Source organism: Mytilus galloprovincialis, chromosome 7 (genome assembly GCF_965363235.1).
Source record: "Mytilus galloprovincialis chromosome 7, xbMytGall1.hap1.1, whole genome shotgun sequence".
Lineage (NCBI taxonomy): Eukaryota > Metazoa > Mollusca > Bivalvia > Mytilida > Mytilidae > Mytilus > Mytilus galloprovincialis.
The window spans coordinates 28249192-28269517 of NC_134844.1; the positions used below are offsets into that span (position 1 = coordinate 28249192).

The following is a 20326-nucleotide window of genomic DNA, read 5'->3' on the forward strand; positions in this document are numbered from 1 at the left end:
TAACTTAACTATTTTTATGTAGAACAATATCTATTAAACATTTGATTGATTTTTCAAGGTTCCAATGCAAGTTCCTGTAAGTCGTAGTACATATACATTTTTAGAATCAGATTTAGATATGTATCAATGTTAAGCTTAAAATGGCTTAGTAATAGCAATTTATTTTTATTGTCAATTTATTTGTCTGTTGGGGAAATGCTTTAAGTTGTAGCAGGTAATGCTTAAGCTTAAATTTTTGATATTGACTATGGTAAATTTATTTGTTGGCTTTAGAACCATGTAAGTAGAAGAAAAAAAAGCAAAAGGATAATAAGTAAATAAAATAAACAGTTTTGATTGCATTTCATCCAAATAAAGTAGATTTCTTTTTGAATTATGAAACTATTGTTCAAATTTCCTATCTTAAAGCCTGATGCCAAGAACGAAACATCAGCAGCGACTTCTGGGAATACTACTAATTCTCAATCCCTCTATCACTTCTACAAACAAAAGGTGAAGGTAATTATAGTAGCATGCTTTTGTCTAACATTGTCATTTATCAATGTTGCTTACAAGTTTAATATCAGGAAAACTCTTGTAGTCCTATAAACAAGATTGTAGTATTTCTAACACGAACTTTGGAAAATATTTTTTAATATTTTTTCTTTCTTTCAAGCAAGAAGTATTTTATTTATGAGGATAGTATTTCTGAGGACACATTTGGGTACAAATGGGGGGAAGTGTCGCCCATTAAAACAAATTTGAAATATATGTGCATCTCTACTAGCTTAGTGTATTCAAACAATAGACAACTTTTGAGTTCAATACGTTTCGCACAAAAAGTTTGGCTTTAGTGAACATCATTTGTGCGTTTAGGGGCATCGCCACTTCTGTTCCCATGTTGAGCCAGTGGTTGGAAAACTATGATGCTATATTGCATGAATTATTCGGCAAATTGAATTCTCAGAATTTACAATCAGCACTACTGTCAATAGGGAATTTTGATTTATTACCTACAGAACGAACATTATTTCTATTTCATCCTGCACAATACCGATCACTAAAATGCTTGATGAACGTTAATAGTGCGGGGATACAGACAATCCCCTCTATCTGGTAAATGATGTCATAAAGGCGTGCATAACTGACAAGTTTTTTCCGGTGAAGGACAAACTTGAAAGTGGTCTTTTTATAAATATTATTGTCTGGAGAAAATTATCATTAAAAAAAAATGAACTTTATTATCTGTTCTTAAAACTATGATTTCTTTCTTTCACTAACACACTAATACATGTAATTCTAATGAAATTTAAAGGTTTTGAGGGAATATGTTGGGTTTTTTTTTTTAACTTTTGCTCTTTAAAGTAGTAATTTCTAACAGGCTTTCTTGTATGGTACATATAGAATTATGTGTTATGTTCAATGTGCCTAACATCTCATAAAATATTGTTGACTACTTATAAACAGACTTTCAAGTTACTTGGTCTGACTTTTCCTATTATTCTTGAACAAAAAAAGAACTTTAAACCCTATTTAAACAATTATAAGACTAGTTGTTTTTTCCTTTTTTTAATTTTTGGGATGATTTGAAGGAGAGGGGTCAAATGCCTACATGGTAGATACAATGATGTTGCATTAATATCGTGTTGAAAAAGCTGCTGAATCAGAACTAGTTTCAGTTGTTGTGGGACAATGAATGTTGTGTCAGTGACTTCATTTACAAGATTTACTATTAAATGTCTCTATTTGATTTTATTATGCCCCACCTGCAATTGTATAGGGCATTGGATTGTCTGTATGTATCCACCTATTCATCAGTCCAATCTCCCGGTAAAGTTTTGGTTTAAGATTTGAACAATTGTTTCACAACCAGCAAATACTTTGTAGGCTCACTGGGATCCCTTTGAAAATCAATGTTTAATGTTTAAAACTCATATGTGTTGTTGCTTTCAGATTTTACTTAAATGACCTTTGATGTATACCTAGTTGACTTTTTTGCAGGTTATGTATATGGAGTTTTAATCAAACTTCCAAATGCATTTCTGTAATTTACATGATTGTAATAGATTTGTTTCCAGCAACATACTTTAAAAGGATATCAATAGAAAATTGAACAATTAACTTTGGATATTTAACTTGATGCTCAATTCATACATTAAAAATGATTTTCTTGTGTTTGCATTTAAAAGTTATGAGTTTTATGAGGGATATTTGAGAAGCATAGATATTTGTAGCCAAAAATGTAATGGTTGCGTAAATCTTCAATATTGATATAACCTTCAAACTGTTAATAGACATCACAGGTATTATTTTTGAATAGTACAATAGATCACAGAACCCTTATCACAGAGACATTTTGTAAATTCTTCTAAAACAAATATGACATGTTTGTTGTGTTTAAATATGTTGATATGTTTATTATAAATTAGACACAAGAATGTGTTTCCAAGGGAGTCTTTTCCCTTCTGCATTGTTTGCAGAATTTTGTCAGCCCTAAGGATTTTGCTTTTTGCGCCAATTAAAAATAATTTTCATGAAAACAAAATAATTATTGAATCAAAAGCAAAAGTTCTGGAAATTTGTTTTAATTGGCCAGGTTTTTTTTTACAGCACATAGACTTGAGTCTACAAAAGTTTGCTCGCTTGTTCGATTGACCATGAAATCGCTATTGTCTTAATTTACTACCTATTGAAAAAGTAGCAATAATTATTGATAGCCATTCATATCAAGGGAAAGGTACAGACAAAAGACTGACTGAAAAACCTGTTTCAGAAATTTGTTTCTATACTAAAAATATGAAAACATCAGTTTTAAAAAGTTTCATACGTTAGAAGCTACAGCTAATTAAGAATTCATGGTTCGAAGAACATACAAGCAAAGTTACTTTTTTACATAAAGAACACATTAAAAAAATCAGCTGTAAGTAGGCAAAAGTTTAAAGATTGAAGTAATTTTTCAGAGTAACCCATGTTCAGAGGCAATGGAGGTGAGGAAAGGTCCCCCTTGGAAATAACATAGGTAACAAGTACAATCATCTGCTTGTATTGAACATTTTGTGCTAGATTTTATCTAAATTTTGCTATTGTAGTTCATACAGAGACACAACTATGAAATATCTTTGTTTTTTTACACCTTTTTATCAATATTTTGTATCAAACAACGACCAACATATAGATATTAAATGTAATTATTTTAATTTATTGTCCATTTCATGATTATTGAAGAATATTCATTTCTGTGCATTAGACCAAAAAAATTCAGAAATTCACAAGCTATTTTTTCTTAATTTACTACTAAAAGATGATAAGAAAACAAAGATCATTTCAGAATGAGTCCTAGATTTTTACACATTTTTGCTATTTAGTCCATGTTGTTATAGCAACAGATTTAAATGCTAGTGTGTGTATCTTATTAACAGACTCAGTCCATGCGGTATATGTCCAACTCAGCCAATAAACGACCTAAATCTTACGAAGTCAATGGTGAAAAGACGGAAGACCAAAAGGGAAAAAGGGTAACTTATTTTTATCATTAAAAAGATTATGTCTGCACAATTTATATATAAGTGTATCGACAAATCCGAGTCGACACATGGACAGCACACCTTGAATCATATGTTCAAATATTTGGACCGGTCACCTAATTTTTTTTTAATTATTTGCTCATTATTTTATCTTGACTTTTATCTGGACTTTTCTCTACTGCTTCAAGTTTTCTGCTTCTTGAGTGTGGTAGTGTACAGCAGCTATTGAAAACAATAGGTGTAGGGGCTTTGTTTTTTGTTGTTTGTTTTTTTGTCAGTAAGTGTGGAGTTTTTTCACGCAATGTTTTAAGATACACCTTTTAATTACTTGGAATAAAATGTAAAGGATTACATTTTCTCCTCTGTTGTTAGTTTCTGTTCTGACTTTTTTGGGTTTGATTTCCAGATACCTGAAATAACTTGTATATTATATTTATTTTGTTAAATTCTAGATTTGCTTGCACTGTTCATTAAGATAACTTCAAAATGACACATTTTTTATGCTACCCATAGATTCAGATATAGTAGAGGTGTATCAGTATCACTTGTTTTTATTCCTTCATTGCCAAAACCAAAAACTAGATAATATATTTGAAAATTGCTTTATATCTTATTTTCTTGCTATATGTATCTATAATCTAAATCAAGATTAGATATCTTATTTTCTTGCTATATGTATCTTAATCTAAATCAAGATTAGATATCTTATTTTCTTGCTATATGTATCTATAATCTAAATCAAGATTAGATATCTTATTTTCTTGCTATATGTATCCATAATCCAAATCAAGATTTTGTATTTTTCCTCCATTGGAATTTCAAATATAGAACAAATTTCAATTCATTTATAGTAAAAATTATAGAAATTGACCAAAATGATACTATGATTATCACTTGTAATTGCAGGTATTAAGATCTCATGCTACCTTGTCCTATACGGTAACTTTTCAGTTCTGGGTTGGGAAGTAGATTTTTTTAGCTCACCTGGCCTAAAGGGCCAAGTGAGCTTTTCTCATCACTTGAAGTCTGGCGTCGTCCTTCGCCGTGGTCGTCCGTCGTCATTAACTTTTACAAAAATCTTCTCTGAAACTTCTGGGCTAAATTTAACCATACATGGCTACAATCATCATTGGGGTGTCTAGTTTAAAAAATGTGTCCAGTGACCTGGCCAACCAACCAAGATGGCCACCATGGCTAAAAATAGAACATATGGGTAAAATGTAGATTTTAGCTTATATCTATGAAACTAAAATATAGAGCAAATATGTAATTGAGTCAAATTGTTTGTAAGGTCAAGGTCTATATGCCCTGAAATTTTCAGACCATGCAGGCAACTGGTTGTTGGGTTGCTGCCCCTGAATTGGTAATTTTAAGGAAATTTTGCTGTTTTCGGTTATTATCTTGAATATATTATAGATAGAGATAAACTGTATACAGCAATAATGTTCAGCAAAGTAAGATCTACAAAAAAGTCATCATGAATAAAATGGTCAGTTGACCCCTTTACGAGTTATTGGCCTTTATTGTAAATTTTTTACCATTTTTAGTAAATTTTTGTTATCTTATACAAAAATCTTCTCTGAAACTACAAATTTAACCATACATGGCTACAATCATCATTGGGGTGTTTAGTTAAAAAAATTTGTCTGATGACCTGGCCAACCAACCAAGATGGCCACCATGGCTAAAAATAGAACATATGGGTAAAATGTAGATTTTGGCTTATATCTATGAAACTAAAACATAAAGAGCAAATCTGTAAACAGCAATATTGTACAGCAAAGTAAAACCTACAAATAAGTCTCATAAACAAAATGGTCAATTGACCTGTTAAGCAGTTTTTGCCCTTTATAGTCAATGTTTAACAATTTTCTTAAATTTTGTAAATTTTGTAAATTTTTTGAAAAGATTTTAACTACTGGGATAGATTCATAGGTTCATTCGATACAGATAATTGTAAGCAGCAAGAATGTTCAGTAAAGTAAGAGCTACAAACGCATCACCATCACTAAAACACAATTTTCTCATGAATCCATCTGTGCCCTTCGTTTATGATATGCACATAGACCAAGGTGAGTGACACAGGCTCTTTAGAGCCTCTAGTTTAAATAAAAGTAAAATATTAGATTACTTGTTAAAATAATTTTCTTTTGTTTTCTATAAAGAAAGACAACTTTGTTTGAAGTTGGTATTCTAATAAATACTTGTTTTAAATGTAATAAAGTTTTTTCAGTAAATTTTAATTTTCGATCCCTATCAAATGAATAATATTTATTTTTTTCTTTTCAAATGAGTTATATTGCATCAGAACTATATCTGATACTTTTTGTACATTGTTGAAGTTATATCTTTGAACATCAAACAGTTTGTGATTGTGTTTTTAGGCTTTACATTTGGGTCCTAGGTCTGACAATCCAAAGGTATTTAATATAATCTAAATTCTAACCATATATAGTATGGTTCTTCTTAATTTACAATATTTTATCATTATTTTTTATTCTTTACTTTTTTTAAATGAGGCAATATGGTTATAGAGTAAATTAATCGTTTTATAACTCCATCAGTTATATCTTTTCAAATGAAGGTTTTACAGATTTATGCAAAACCTGCAATGAAGAAATCTAAGAAGGTATTGCTGGGTCTGAGATGGGATCATGGGAACAATAATAGTATTATATAATTGATTGTACAAATAATCTACAAATAAAATAATCTACAAAATATATATCAATATTAATTCATAAACATAGGTAATGCCAGTTTTCTTCATATTATTTATTATATCATGACTAACAATTGACAAATATTGTATATGCATTCAATGAAAAGGAAAACTGGAACCAATAAATTTTTTTTCTATTGGTGATGGTTTAATTTGCAGCTTTCTTAAAGGAATTATTTGAAGATTTTTTTCCCATTAATAAGTGATATTCTTCACCTGATCATAAAATTGAAAATGGAAATGGGGAATGTGCCAAAGAGACAACAACCCGACCATAGAGCAGACATACATGTTTAATATGTTGATCACTTTAGAAATACAATTAATCTGTTCAGTGTAAAGTAAAGCTTTAAACAGTTTTGTGTTATGATATGAATTATTGTCTCATCAGCATACAACATCTCCTTATTTTTATTTTGATGACTTATGTTGATGATATTGAAAATTGTTGTATAATTTGTTATATTCAAATCTGGAAGTTAAAGAAATTTCTTCAAAATAACAAAATTTGATTTTGACAATTTTTTTTCACATTTTTAAACCTTTTCTATGTTTCCAAATTTTCAGGGCCCACCATTTACTCTCAAATGTGAGAAATCCTTGGTTGCTCCACAGTTTTCGGTAAAGTTTTCATTATTAGGGAAAATCTGTTTAAAAAGTAGTGTTCTGGATTTGGTCTACGATGATAAAATATATATTTTCACATGAAATTTCATTCAGCTTTTCATATTGAAGGGGTTAATCCTTTCTGCAAGAGTTGTTTTTCCTAAGAACACAGTTGCCTCCCCCTGAGATCAGCTGTGTTTTTTAGGGTTATAAAAACTTGTAGATCATTTATGCTTTTTCAAAAATTTAGCAATCATATTTATTCCTCGACAAAATTTTACCAGAAAAGAATGTTTTATCTATCAGATAGTTAATGTCTCTAAAGACAAGGTATTTGAACTACAGTATTCAGTTGGAATAGGGGGAGGGATTCATATATTTTCATAGTTCATTTCATTCACCTTACGCTTCCTAGGGTACATTATTTTCTCTGTCACTGTAGTAGAATTAGGAATACTAGTGTATGCAATAAGTTAAGTTATTTTGGTCTGTATTTCTCTAACAATGTGCTTAAAATTTAACTGAAAGAACCCATTTAAAATCTTGTGTAATTTGACCTCAACATCTTAGATTTCAACATGTTATTTTCAGTTCTTTTCATTAAAAATGGTTTACATTTTGATTTAGCAACTTTCAATCATACTAGCAATGAAAGTAAGAGATACAGATTTTAGTAATTGTTAAAGTTTTTGATAAGTTACATGAGTAAGAAATTGGGATGATCCTTTGAAGGATGAGCCTTTTCAGTATGAAGGAGTTGAATTATGGTAATAGTTATCAAGCCTATGTATAAATTTTTAAAATATATTTTGTATAGCTATTATATTGGTGTGGTTCAACTTGCATTATTGGTATTAGGTATATAATTTGTAAAAGCCTTCAGTATTTATTGGACAATTTACTCCATATATATCAATATTTTTTATCTCACCTGACCTGAAATTTCACTGTAATAACTTTCTAAAACTATCCTTGATTTGTACCAAACTTGGACAGAAGCTTGTTTATGATCATAAGATAGTATCCAGAAGTAAATTTTGTAAAAAAAAATCCACTTTTTCTGTATTTTACTTATCAATGGACTTAGTTTTTCTGTTGGGAAACATTACATTCACTCTGTGGTTTAAGTGTTTTAAATTTTAATAACTTTCTAAAACTATCCTGGATTAGTACCAAACTTCGACAGAAGCTTGTTTATGATCATAAGATAGCATCCAGAAGTAAATTTTTGTAAAAAAAAAAATTTCAGTTAACATTACATACAGTCTGCAGTTTAAACTATCCTATATTTTTACCAAACTTGGACAGCTTCTTACTTTCAAAAGATAGTATCTTGAGGAAAGTTTTTATTGATTTTTTATCCCTCATTTTTTTGTGGAGCCTGCAATTAATAGAAAACATAGGCAAGACACTGGGTTCCAAGTAACAAATGTTTTGTATTGCACTTGGACCTTATTGCAGAGCTAGAAATGAAGTCATTTAAACTCATTTTGAAATTGTTATTTGAGATTTTTTTATTTTTCTATGCAGGTTCCATTCAAACAATCCTCATCTTCTTATTTCATGTTTTGATTCATTTTTGCAAATTTGTTAAAATTAAGAAAAATTGTTGAAAAGCTAATTATAGCACTAGATAAAAAATATTAAACATTTTTTATTTATTTTCTATTTTTCTCTTAGATGTTACATTTCAAATGATTGTTATTGGATTGCCTTTTAAGATTTGATTCCTCTATAATTTTTTACCATTAGAATGACAACTTTGTCGTTCATACTTTTCAATGTCTTAGGCTAGTACGATTATTTTTGTCAAAGGAAACATTATGAATGTCGGTCATTAATTGACTAATTTTCTTTTACAGAATGAGTATTTAGAAGCATTAACAAATGCTTACCTGAGAAATGGCTTCATGAACCAAGGAGAAAGTATGTATATTTTTAGTTTTCTCCATTGAAATATAAGCATGTCTCTGAGGAAAATGCATGATAGTAAGCATGATAAACAACGATAACTCGCATGTGTTTGTAGTCATATATAATATCTCGTAAGAAGTCACTTTTAGAATCATATTATTCATTAGATATAAAATAAATTCATATTTTATAATAAAATGTTTGTTCAGCATGTCAAATATCAATTATCGACACACCAAAACAATGAAAATTATTAGCAAATTTTAAAGGTGAGAATTGTTGTACATGAAATTTCCTTTGCAATATAAAGCAATTTGACCTGTAAAGTCAAATAAGCTATCGAAATTAACCCAATGTTCCTTGATTCATCAAAAATGTAAGTGTATTTAATATAAAGCATCTTCAAAGACTTACAGCAGTAATTTTGGTGAGTTTGATAAGGGCCACATTTTTTTCGTCATATATTTGCATTATATTTGCATTACATATTCACTTTGCTTTAGGTTAAGTTTGAAATATATTATAGGCAGTATTTATAAGATTTATCCAAGACGTAGAGGTAAAAATTAAGTACATTGATAAATGAAATTTCTTGGAATACTAGGTATCAGGAATTATTAGAGCTGTTTCATAAAAATCTCTTTGGTATTTGAAATCACATTTCCTTGGATCCCCACTAACAACAATTTTTCAACAGTCTATTCACCCTATGCCATCGAAATTTTCAGAATTTCCCAACAACTCAAAAATAGAACGAGGTATGATAAAGCCATTTATTTACCTCTTGAAATCATAAAGGTACAAAGTATTATAAATCTATCAAATAAAAATCCTTGCGATCTTTTAAAGGATAGTTCAACTTTTCTTTGTTTTGTAATTTCAAGAGCCAAATAATTGCATTGATCATACCTCCAAGCTGGATATAATGATTATGCCTTGAGTGATTTCAAAAGAATGTTTTTATGGGACAGCACTTATAGACTTTCTTCTGAGGAATGGTTTTCTCTCTGCATTTAGATAGATTTTTGGTCCTTTAGTTTAATTTTCATTCTTGAGGGATATTTTTGATGAAGTTAATTTATATTTGTATTTTCATGTTTTTATTTTTTTTAATGCCAATAACAAATTGCTTTGTAGAAAATTTAAAACGGTGTGTTCTGAGTGAACTAATAACACTTAAAAATTAAGATTGAAAGAAAATAACTGTTCAAAAATCACCAAAAAAAATACTAATTTGCCTTTCACCTTAAAAAAAATACAAAATATAGTTATTAGAAGAAATGATTCTATTAATTGTTTATGGACCTCTGTGAAAATCTTAACACAGTGTGCTTCAGAACACTTTCCAAAAAATAAGCAAATACCAGCTATCATTTTAGTACATATGTGTAGTAGGTGTACTGGTAAATGTGTAAAAGTCTCGAAATGGGAATACTCAGTAAAACAAGCATATTCAGGAAGACTTGGTTTAATTTAGTGTTTATCATTCAATTGTAAATTGTAAAATATGTATTGAAGGATGTCCACATAGAAAAGAACCCATAAAACAACAACCACAAAATGGTCAAAATACGGGTAAGATATACTCCAAAGCAAATCTCAATATAAAGCATAACTCAGCTTTTTATTACAGTGGGAAGGATCTTTCTGAAGAAAAGAGTTCATTTCCATACTGGAATTTTTTAATTCTGAGGTTGAAGTCATAAAAATTTGCTCTGTGCTTGGAGCACAAAAATCATGCTCGAAACATGAAATCCAGCGTTTTGATTGGTTGATTTTGGAGTATGAGTACAAAAATCTTATTCGAAAGTTTTATGACTTCCAGGCCTGATGTGTTTTATATATATATATCAAAATTGTATTTATTTGGGTCCAGTGTAGACACTATGCAAATTTATCCATATATGTCAAAGGGAAACAACTCTCATTCTTCAGAAAGTACAAATATTATAAAACTTACAGTTTGCACAATGGTTTTCTGGAATGGTGCATAGCAAATATATTCAAAGGAAAATATATTCAGTGTGTTGGTGTTTCCTATATACATATTAAATTCTTTAACATGTGGTCAAAATTTTAATATAAAAATTAGAACAAAACTTGTTTAAATTGTTAATAAAGATTTTACTGGTTAGTCCGACAGAAGAAAGCTTTAGTATTAACTGAGTCCATTTCTTGATAAAATTCCAAACTTTTGGGGTAAAATTTGTATCCATTTGGTAACAGTATTTTGGTCAAATAATGAGATTTTAGCTTCTTATTTTTGCTGTAATATTGCCAAACAAAAGTTCAACTATAACATAGGCAAAATGATGTCCAGTACCCAGGGAATCAAGTCTGTTTTTTTGCAGTGTATATTTGGATAGTAAAGTCTTATTATGATAATGACTATTAAATTTGATTGAAAAATATTTTAAATATCATCTTTTACTTCAAAGTCTTCCTGAATGTGCAGATCCTGATTGAAATTTACCTTTATGCGTTAGAAATTCTGTCCTTTCTTTCACTTAAACTGAAATCCTTTTGAATATGAATCTAGGGGAAAATTGTATCCAGTCTGAAGACAACATACTTGAATGATAAAATCAAAGATTGAAAATTGAAAAAAATCTAAACTAAATCAGTAAATATTTTGTTTAATTACTTAAAATAATTGGTAGTGGACACATACTCAGAGTTAAATAAGTAGTTCCCAGAATGCTTTGTTGTGTCCTCTCACAGCTTTCTTGTAGCACACTCGTGATGCATGTACACTCTATATACTTCCCACAGCGCCAACTCAGCCACACTTCCGCTACTCGGGATCGGGAAAACTTTCAAATGCAATGCCATTTCAATGGGAAGGATTGTGTCCGCATCATGAGCAAAAGGTTGCAGCCAGCATGATGGCTGCCCAGATATCAGATTCAGTCCAAAATGGAGGTAACACTTTGTTTGGCATGTATTTCACTGTTCACTATATCTTGGTAGCTGTTTATACACTGTATTACCGCAAACACACTGTGCTAGTATGCTTTCGTTTAATCCTGATGCCAGTTGCAAAATTAGTCAGTAATTTATTTCATCCCTGATATTTATGTAGTCTGACTTTTATATTTATTTGTAAAAATTTATTATCATTGAATAAAACAAAAGTTAGTAAAAATTCTATATTTTAGAAATATTGAAATGACTGTGCAAATGAAAATAAGTTTGCAGTTATCTTGTTTAGAAATTGTGTCTTTCGAAATGTTTTCTGGAAAAGAGTTTGTATATCACAGAAATAGATTACTGGCAAATTCATTGATTTTATTATGCATGTAATTTACAGCTCATGGTAAGTACACAGGTTAAATAAGTATAGTAATGAAAAGAATACTACAACATTTGTAGCAATATTGTATAGACTGATAATACAGAAATGTTAGATAATATTTCAAATTCTAACATATTTCATCGGTATTGAGTTTTTTTGGGTGGCAAAGTGGTATAAGTACAACTCCCTTCTTAATTGACTAGGATTGCTTCTTTTGCAGAAGGTAAGTGGTTCTCCCCAGGTACTTGGAATCCCTCCACTGATAACCACTAGCCTCTAGGATACAGCCAAGAGTGCTGAAAATTACATTAAACACCAATTAAACTATCATTTTTTTAATTTAGAAAATGAAATTGGGATGAAAAATAATTATATGTTCAATTTAGAAAATTTCAGCAAATGTATTTGTAACATTAGGCTTAATTGCAAAATATATTTGGGATATTATATTTTAATTATTTAAACTGGTATCTTTTTTTTTAACTTTGTTATTATAATTTAACCCTATCCCTTCAAATGGATGTCCCCTTTTCCATGTTTTTTCTTCTTCACAACTGCATATCATACATTATTACTAATTTACAAATCATTAATTGTATCCCCAAGATTTTATTTCCATTTTTAATGGTGAAAGTTTTAAATATGCTATTTCTAGCTATTCAGCAACGTCTGAGCCAGCTTTGCAGTTCTGCAGGCATGCCGGGTAATTGTCTTGCTAACCAACATGCTGGTTTAAAACATGCTTTTACATGTGCTTAAACATTTTATGTTTTATTTTTTGTCTTGGATATAGTAAGCTTGACTTTATAGATAAGAAAATGATAATGCATGATCTAGCTGGTACTAGTTCATACTAATATAAATACTTCAGATTAGTTGAGGTTCAATTTTTATGTTTTCTGACTTGATTTGTCAAGCTTACCTTTTACAAGATGAATTAATTTATGCCTTTATTTGTTTTCTTACATAGAATGATTTAATGGCAGCATCAATATTAATGATCAGTTTTATATTTTTGTCAAAGGGTCAAAATAAATATAAATAAAAATTTAATGAGAATTAAACATGCAAAATTAATTTAATCAAGTTGTTTGATACCAACTTTATTGAAAGCTGTGTGAAATATCTTAAGAATAAAAGATAATAACATTTCTGTTAATAAAAGAAAACATTGTTGTCATTTAATCATTAAAGTAACATTATAAATTTTAATTAAATGCTTTAATTGTTATACAGCTTTATGTCAAATTATGTCATTTTCAAAACTGATCCGAGAGTCTTGTGAGTAAAAAAGGAAAGTTGAAACATTATTGATTTTAATGGCGGCTCAAATCTGAATAATAAAATATTTGACACGTAGCTGTATATATGTGATGTTTTATGTCTTTGTAATTGTTACTTGTCAGATGCCGATTGGCTACACAACGGTATACGGGGTCAACCCAAGACCATCAAACCCTTCCAACAAAAAAGTCAGGATGAGATAATTGCTAAACTATTAACGATGCCTACAGGTAGCTAAGAAAATTGCATGGTGGGAGTTTGTCTCTGCTTCAGTGGTATAGGACTGCACTGAAACTCACAGATTTTGTTTGAAACACGAAGATCAGCACAAAATCATAAAATTTCAGAAATAAAGTGCAAACAAAGATGAAATTGAAATAATGATCACTTTGAGATTTTTTTTTTTTTACTTTTATGATAACATTTTATGTTCAAATTTAGTATGATTTCATTAAAACAAAACCAATATTTTAGTGATTTTATATTTGTATAGTTACTTATTTGCATTCAAATACTTTTTAATTTCTTCAAGATTTAAAATGAGAAAGATTAGCTTATATGGATTTAAACTTTTTATATTACGATCACAAAATTATTCACAAAACAAAGAAAAAGTACTGTAAGTTTCAGGCAGATACTTGTAGAAAGTTATAGGTCCCTTTTGCATGTGATCATCCCATGTATTAACTGGAATAAAAAAATTACAAAGGGAGAGCACTATGTAATTGTCACTTCATCTGTGTGTAGTAATGTCCCCTTAATGTGGTGTAATAAAAATGTGTGAACCAATAACAAAAGTAAGACTAATATTCAAGTTCTAAGTATTAACTTCTGTTAATGACTTACATTACACCTACAGTATTATGAAATCAAACACCTTTGCATTAGGCAATTTTCATTGAAATCAGCAAGTTGTGAAAGTTAAGAAATAGTTTGAATATATTGATAAAATGTAAAAGAAAAACTCAATTTTATAGAAATTTGCATGAAGACAACTCCCTCTCTAGTCAATGGCTAGTTTTCTGAGCTCTTTTTCATATGAAAATTTTCAAAATGGGTTCCAAATAGCATGAATAGATAGAATTTTAGATGTTTTTTTACAATATTATTTCAAGTCATGATTTCTGATAGGAACAAATAAATTCAAAAGCAATAATAATATACTATGCTTTGAAAATAAAGCTTATTAACTTCTTAGACTCAGTGGACCATATAAGCTATTGCAATTACTTGGCACCTGTTTTTATACGACCGCAAAATTTGAAAAAAATTTCGTCGTATATTGCTATCACGTTGGCGTCGTCGTCTGCGTCGTCGTCCGAATACTTTTAGTTTTCGCACTCTAACTTTAGTAAAAGTGAATGGAAATCTATGAAATTTTAACACAAGGTTTATGACCACAAAAGGAAGGTTGGTATTGATTTTGGGAGTTTTGGTCCCATCATTTTCGGAATTAGGGGCCAAAAAGGGCCCAAATAAGCATTTTCTTGGTTTTCGCACTATAACTTTAGTTTAAGTTAATAGAAATCTATGAAATATTGACACAAGGTTTATGACAACAAAAAAACGGTTGGGATTGATTTTGGGAGTTTTGGTTTCAACAGTTTAGGAATTAGGGGCCAAAAAAGGGCCCAAATAAGCATTATTCTTGGTTTTCGCACAATAACTTTAGTTTAAGTAAATAGAAATCAATGAAATTTAAACACAATGTTAATGACTACAAAAGGAAGGTTGGTATTGATTTTGGGAGTTTAGGTCCCAACAGTTTAGGAATTAGGGGCCAAAAAGGGACCCAAATAAGCATTTTTCTTCGTTTTCGCACCATAACGTTAGTATAAGTAAATAGAAATCTATAAAATTTAAACACAAGGTTTATGACCATAAAAGGAAGGTTGGTATTGATTTTGGGAGTTTTAATCCCAACAGAATAAGGGGCCCAAAGGGTCCAAAATTAAACTTTGTTTGATTTCATCAAAATTGAATAATTGGGGTTCTTTGATATGTCGAATCTAACTGTCATGACTGTGTATGTAGATTCTTAACTTTTGGTCCCGTTTTCAAATTGGTCTACATTAAGGTCCAAAGGGTCCAAAATTAAACTTAGTTTGATTTTGACAAAAAATGAATTAGTTAGGTTCTTTGATATGCTGAATCTAAAAATGTACTTAGATTCTTGATTATTGGCCCAGTTTTCAAGTTGGTTCAAATCGGGGTCCAAAATTAAACTTTGTTTGATTTCATCAAAAATTGAATAAATTGGGTTCTTTGATATACCAAATCTAACTGTGTATGTAGACTCTTCATTTTTGGTCCTGTTTTCAAATTGGTCTACACTAAAGTCCAAAGGGTCCAAAATTAAACTTAGTCTGATTTTAACAAAAATTGAAATCTTGGGGTTCTTGGATATGCTGAATCCAAAAATGTACTTAGATTTTTTATTATGGGCCCAGTTTTCAAGTTGGTCCAAATCAGGATCTAAAATTATTATATTAAGTATTGTGCAATAGCAAGTCTTTTCAATTGCACAGTATTGCGCAATGGCAAGAAATATCTAATTGCACAATATTGTGATATAGCAAATTTTTTTTTAATTAGAGTTATCTTTCTTTGTCCAGAATAGTAAGCAAGAAATATCTAATTGCAAAATATTGTGCAATAGCAAGATTTTTTTTAATTGGAGTTATCTTTCTTTGTCCAGAATCAACTTAAATCTTTGTTATATACAATATACAATGTATATTCACTTTTTACTACCAACTGATAAATTAAAATAATCTTTACCATTCAGTGATAACAAGCAGTTTTTTTACATCTTAATATTTTATGATGTATTTAAATGAGTAGTTATTGTTGGAAACTCCATTAGAAATTTTAATTGAGATTAGTTTTGGAATAAGGGAAAGGGGGATGTGATTAAAAAAATTGGGTTCAATTTTTCTCATTTGAAATTTCATAAATAAAAAAGAAAATTTCTTCAAACATTTTTTTGAGAGGATTAATATTCAACAGCATAGTGAATTGCTCTAAGAGAAAACAAAAAATTTAAGTTCATTAGAACACATTCATTCTGTGTCAGAAACCTATGCTGTGTCAACTATTTAATCACAATCCAAATTTAGAGCTGAATCCAGCTTGAATGTTGTGTCCATACTTGCCCCAACCGTTCAGGGTTCAACCTCTGCGGTCGTATAAAGCTACGCCCTGTGGAGCATCTGGTTGTTGTATGCATGGAAGTAAAAATGAACCTTGACAGTAATTTAAATTGTTGAATGATATTGGTAGAAAAAGTAAAACTATTTAAGTCTCATTGACATATTCCCCACATCATAATTTAAGAATGGGAATGAAGAGTTTCTTATTGCTTAACAATTTTGATAAAAGAAGTAAATCTGGTCAGCAGTTATGTGAGGAGAAACTTGCCCGTTTTACAGTGTAAAGTTTATGTGAGGAGAAACTTGCCCGTTTTACAGTGTAAAGTTTAGGTGAGGAGAAACTTGCCCGTTTTACAGTGTAAAGTTTACGTCAGGAGAAACTTGCCCGTTTTACAATGTAAAGTTTACGTCAGGAGAAACTTGCCCGTTTTACAGTGTAAAGTTTACGTCAGGAGAAACTTGCCCGTTTTACAGTGTAAAGTTTACGTGAGGTTGATTGATTGATTGTTGGTTGCTTAACGTCCAGTGGCAAATATTTCATGCATATTCAGGACGAGAACAAGTTCACAATAAATACTATAGGTAGGTCTTGAAATAAAACAGGCCATCTGGGATGATGGTCGGGGAAATTTGGACTGCCACTGGAAAATGAGGATATATTGGATAGGGACAGAAATTTTGCCTTGCAACAGGCCACCTACGGACCCCTCAACGAGTTGTTGGAAGGGTTCTTAACGTGCAAAGAGCTTGGCATTTTCTTTACATGAGGCATCGGATTTAACGTCCCAAATCTGACCGGACGTGACTGCGAATTTGATACATCCCGCACAGCCAAACGGACGCCCCACTTCGGCAAGCGTTTTACTGCCGGTCGGAAGAAGACCAAGTGACCATATTTCTACCCCCAGTCACCCTTGGGGGGTTTACGTGAGGAGAAACTTGCCCTTTTTACAGTGTAAAGTTTATGTGAGGAGAAACTTGTCCATTTTACAGTGTAAAGTTTACGTGAGGAGAAACTTGCCCTTTTTACAGTGTAAAGTTTATGTGAGGAGAAACTTGCCCGTTTTACAGTGTAGAGTTTATGTGAGGAGAAACTTGCCTGTTTTACAGTGTAAAGTTTATGTGAGGAGAAACTTGCCCGTTTAACAGTATAAAGTTTATGTGAGGAGAAATTTGCTCTTTCATTTAAGGGGGTTGATGTTGCCTTAATTAAAAACAATAATTTAAACAGATGCCAAGTGAGCAATACATGCTTAAGGGAGGTATGTGTTGGATAACTGAAAGAATTGACATAACCATTTACAAGTCAAAACACTTTTTTAGCAGTGGTATATTATTGTTGCTTTTACATGGTTGTGATAGTATGTATATTATAAGTATTATTAATATTTGCACGTTGTATAATTTGCACTGGTTTTCATATTAGGATTGAATTTGTAATATTTTAGTGATTTAACAACAGTGTGTTTGTTTCTTAGTTCAATATTATTTGATAATTTTTGTAGTGTATTTTTATTTATATAAATGGCTGTTCTTGAAGTGTATAATTACAGTAATGTAAAGTCATGATATTTTGTTTTAAATGAATCGCATAAAAAAATCAATTCAAACTCGAGGAAAAAATGAATGGGGAAGGTGTGAAAAGGTCCAATCCATATAAAACTTTATAGTCCTGAATTTGTATGAAGTACTGGCAAAGTAATCTGACATTTGATACATTTGAATTGGATGTGAATAAAAAATTCCTTAATCCTAAATTTTGTCATATTCACCAAGCCTTATTTTTTTAAGGTAAAAAGTCCCTATCAGTATGATACATTGAACTTGATTTACTTTATACACTTTATGAACAGAATATTAATATTTTAATTTGTTTGTTTTTTAAAATTTTAATTAATGGATTTATACCTATTTTTGGTTTGCAGAGAATGATACTAGATATATATATTTATATAAGTTTAATTATTTATTTTTTGCTAGAATTACATTAATTTATATTAAAGATGCATGTATTGAAGAAACAACGTCATATATTCAGTTGTAGGCAATACGTTTGTACGTGTTTGGAAAGAGAGAATACAGAGATCTAAAAATTTCATTCCACCTCCACGTAAGACGGCCCACATCTATGTATATATATGCACAGTTTGTAATTAGTGCACAAGCTATTATATGTACTATATATTTATGTTAGCTAGACAGATGCACAGATTTTTTTTTTTTTTTAATTATTTTTTTTTTTTAATTTCTATCAATTGGTAAATCTGATAAAAATAAATATTTATCTGTTAATTTCTTATATGAAAAAAAAAATACAAATAGCACAGATTGCTACAAAATGTGAGGACATAATTTTGTCAAAGTCATCTTAGTATAATGTAATGTCAATTTAAAAATAAATAGTTCCAAAGGAGAATGTAAATATAATGGTTTAGGTTTATAGTTGAAATGTAGTAAAAATAACAATTGGAAATGAATGACGACAATTTTGTAGTTTTAAACAGATGTCACTATTTTCCAATGAAAATTGTACAATTAAATAAAAAAATAATTTATGATTATTGAACCGTAGTTGTACATAGACAACTGGTGAATTTTGATTTTTTTTCTTTGTTTTTGGGAAGCGAAACATAGATATTTTAAGATGTTTTTATATGGCAAACATTAAAATTGAGCACTAGCATTCATTTCAATTTTAGTGCTTTTAAGAGACAATTTTGCTTAAGATGTGCATCAGTAGGAAAATTAACAACTTTAGTTTTCTATTGTTAATAACTTTGTTAAACCTAATTAATTTCTTGTAATTCAACTGAAATCTTTATCAGAGTTACATTGTAAGGTAAATGGTTACAAGCATCTTCAGCCTTTATGAATCTAGACTAAATTACCAACATATGTCTTTAATTTCTCTGTAACTTCAAAAGAGCCAAACTAATAAGTCAAGCACATTTATGATGATTTTATCTGGTGGTGGCTTTTTCTGGGACTTGATATCTGTTGATATATTCTGGTATCTATGATGAGTTTATTTGTTGTAGTATCTGTTGATATATTCTGGTATCTATGATGAGTTTATTTGAACCATTATTTGTTGTAGTTTAATTGTTATTGTATAGTTTTTCCAAATAGTTTTTTGAAGAATGAGGAGAAAATAACTCAATTCGAAAATATGTTTCTTCTTCTTATACTCTCATACTTTTGAAATTAAATATATATGTTGATGAAGCATTTAGATGTTCATTGTAACAAAGATTTTTGAGTTTTTAAATATTGAAAATGATTTTTTTATTGTTATTTTGGTAGTTCAATCAATATTATTGTTTTCATCCAAATAATTTAAAATTTTATTCAAGATTTACAATTCTTAAAATTTTGATTTCGTGAATATGAAAGGATTCTACTAAATCCATAAGTATTTAATTTGTAATGTTGCAGTATTGATTTGAAATTTCAAACAACTTTTAGTCTTCAAGGGTAGCCTTCATCATACCTGCCAACTGTCACTATTTGTGGGGGATTTCCCCCATGGAGGCTTCCATATAGAAATTTTGAAAGAGCAATTGTGTCCACAATTTTAGACAAAACATTAAATTTATAATGACTATGGGCTTGTAAAAGTATAAAGAAACCAAAAAAAATGTATTTGGAGGCCCCCTTGAAGGATTTGTGAGACTATAAGAGCCATCTTGCCCGTAAAACCCCCATGGGCATTTTGAAAAGATGGCAGGTATGCTTCATCAATTAATCATAGTAGGAATTTATATTTAAGACTAATAAATATTCAACAGTCACTTAGGACTATTGAATAGTGCCTGATAAATAAAGAAAAATTACATTAGGATCAGGACCA

General features: G+C 29.9%; 1 protein-coding gene across 1 annotated transcript in view; it reads left to right on the forward strand.

Moving 5' to 3' along the window:
- LOC143082692 (uncharacterized) overlaps positions 1-20326 on the forward strand; it is a 106857-nt gene that overhangs the window by 63317 nt on the left and 23214 nt on the right. The window contains exons 26-34 of the mRNA XM_076258504.1: positions 59-76; positions 409-498; positions 3399-3494; positions 4410-4442; positions 6793-6846; positions 8694-8757; positions 11518-11667; positions 13447-13554; positions 18515-18586. Of these exons, the coding sequence (XP_076114619.1) occupies positions 59-76; positions 409-498; positions 3399-3494; positions 4410-4442; positions 6793-6846; positions 8694-8757; positions 11518-11667; positions 13447-13554; positions 18515-18586 (685 nt within the window). The remainder of the gene's footprint in view (positions 1-58; positions 77-408; positions 499-3398; positions 3495-4409; positions 4443-6792; positions 6847-8693; positions 8758-11517; positions 11668-13446; positions 13555-18514; positions 18587-20326) is intronic.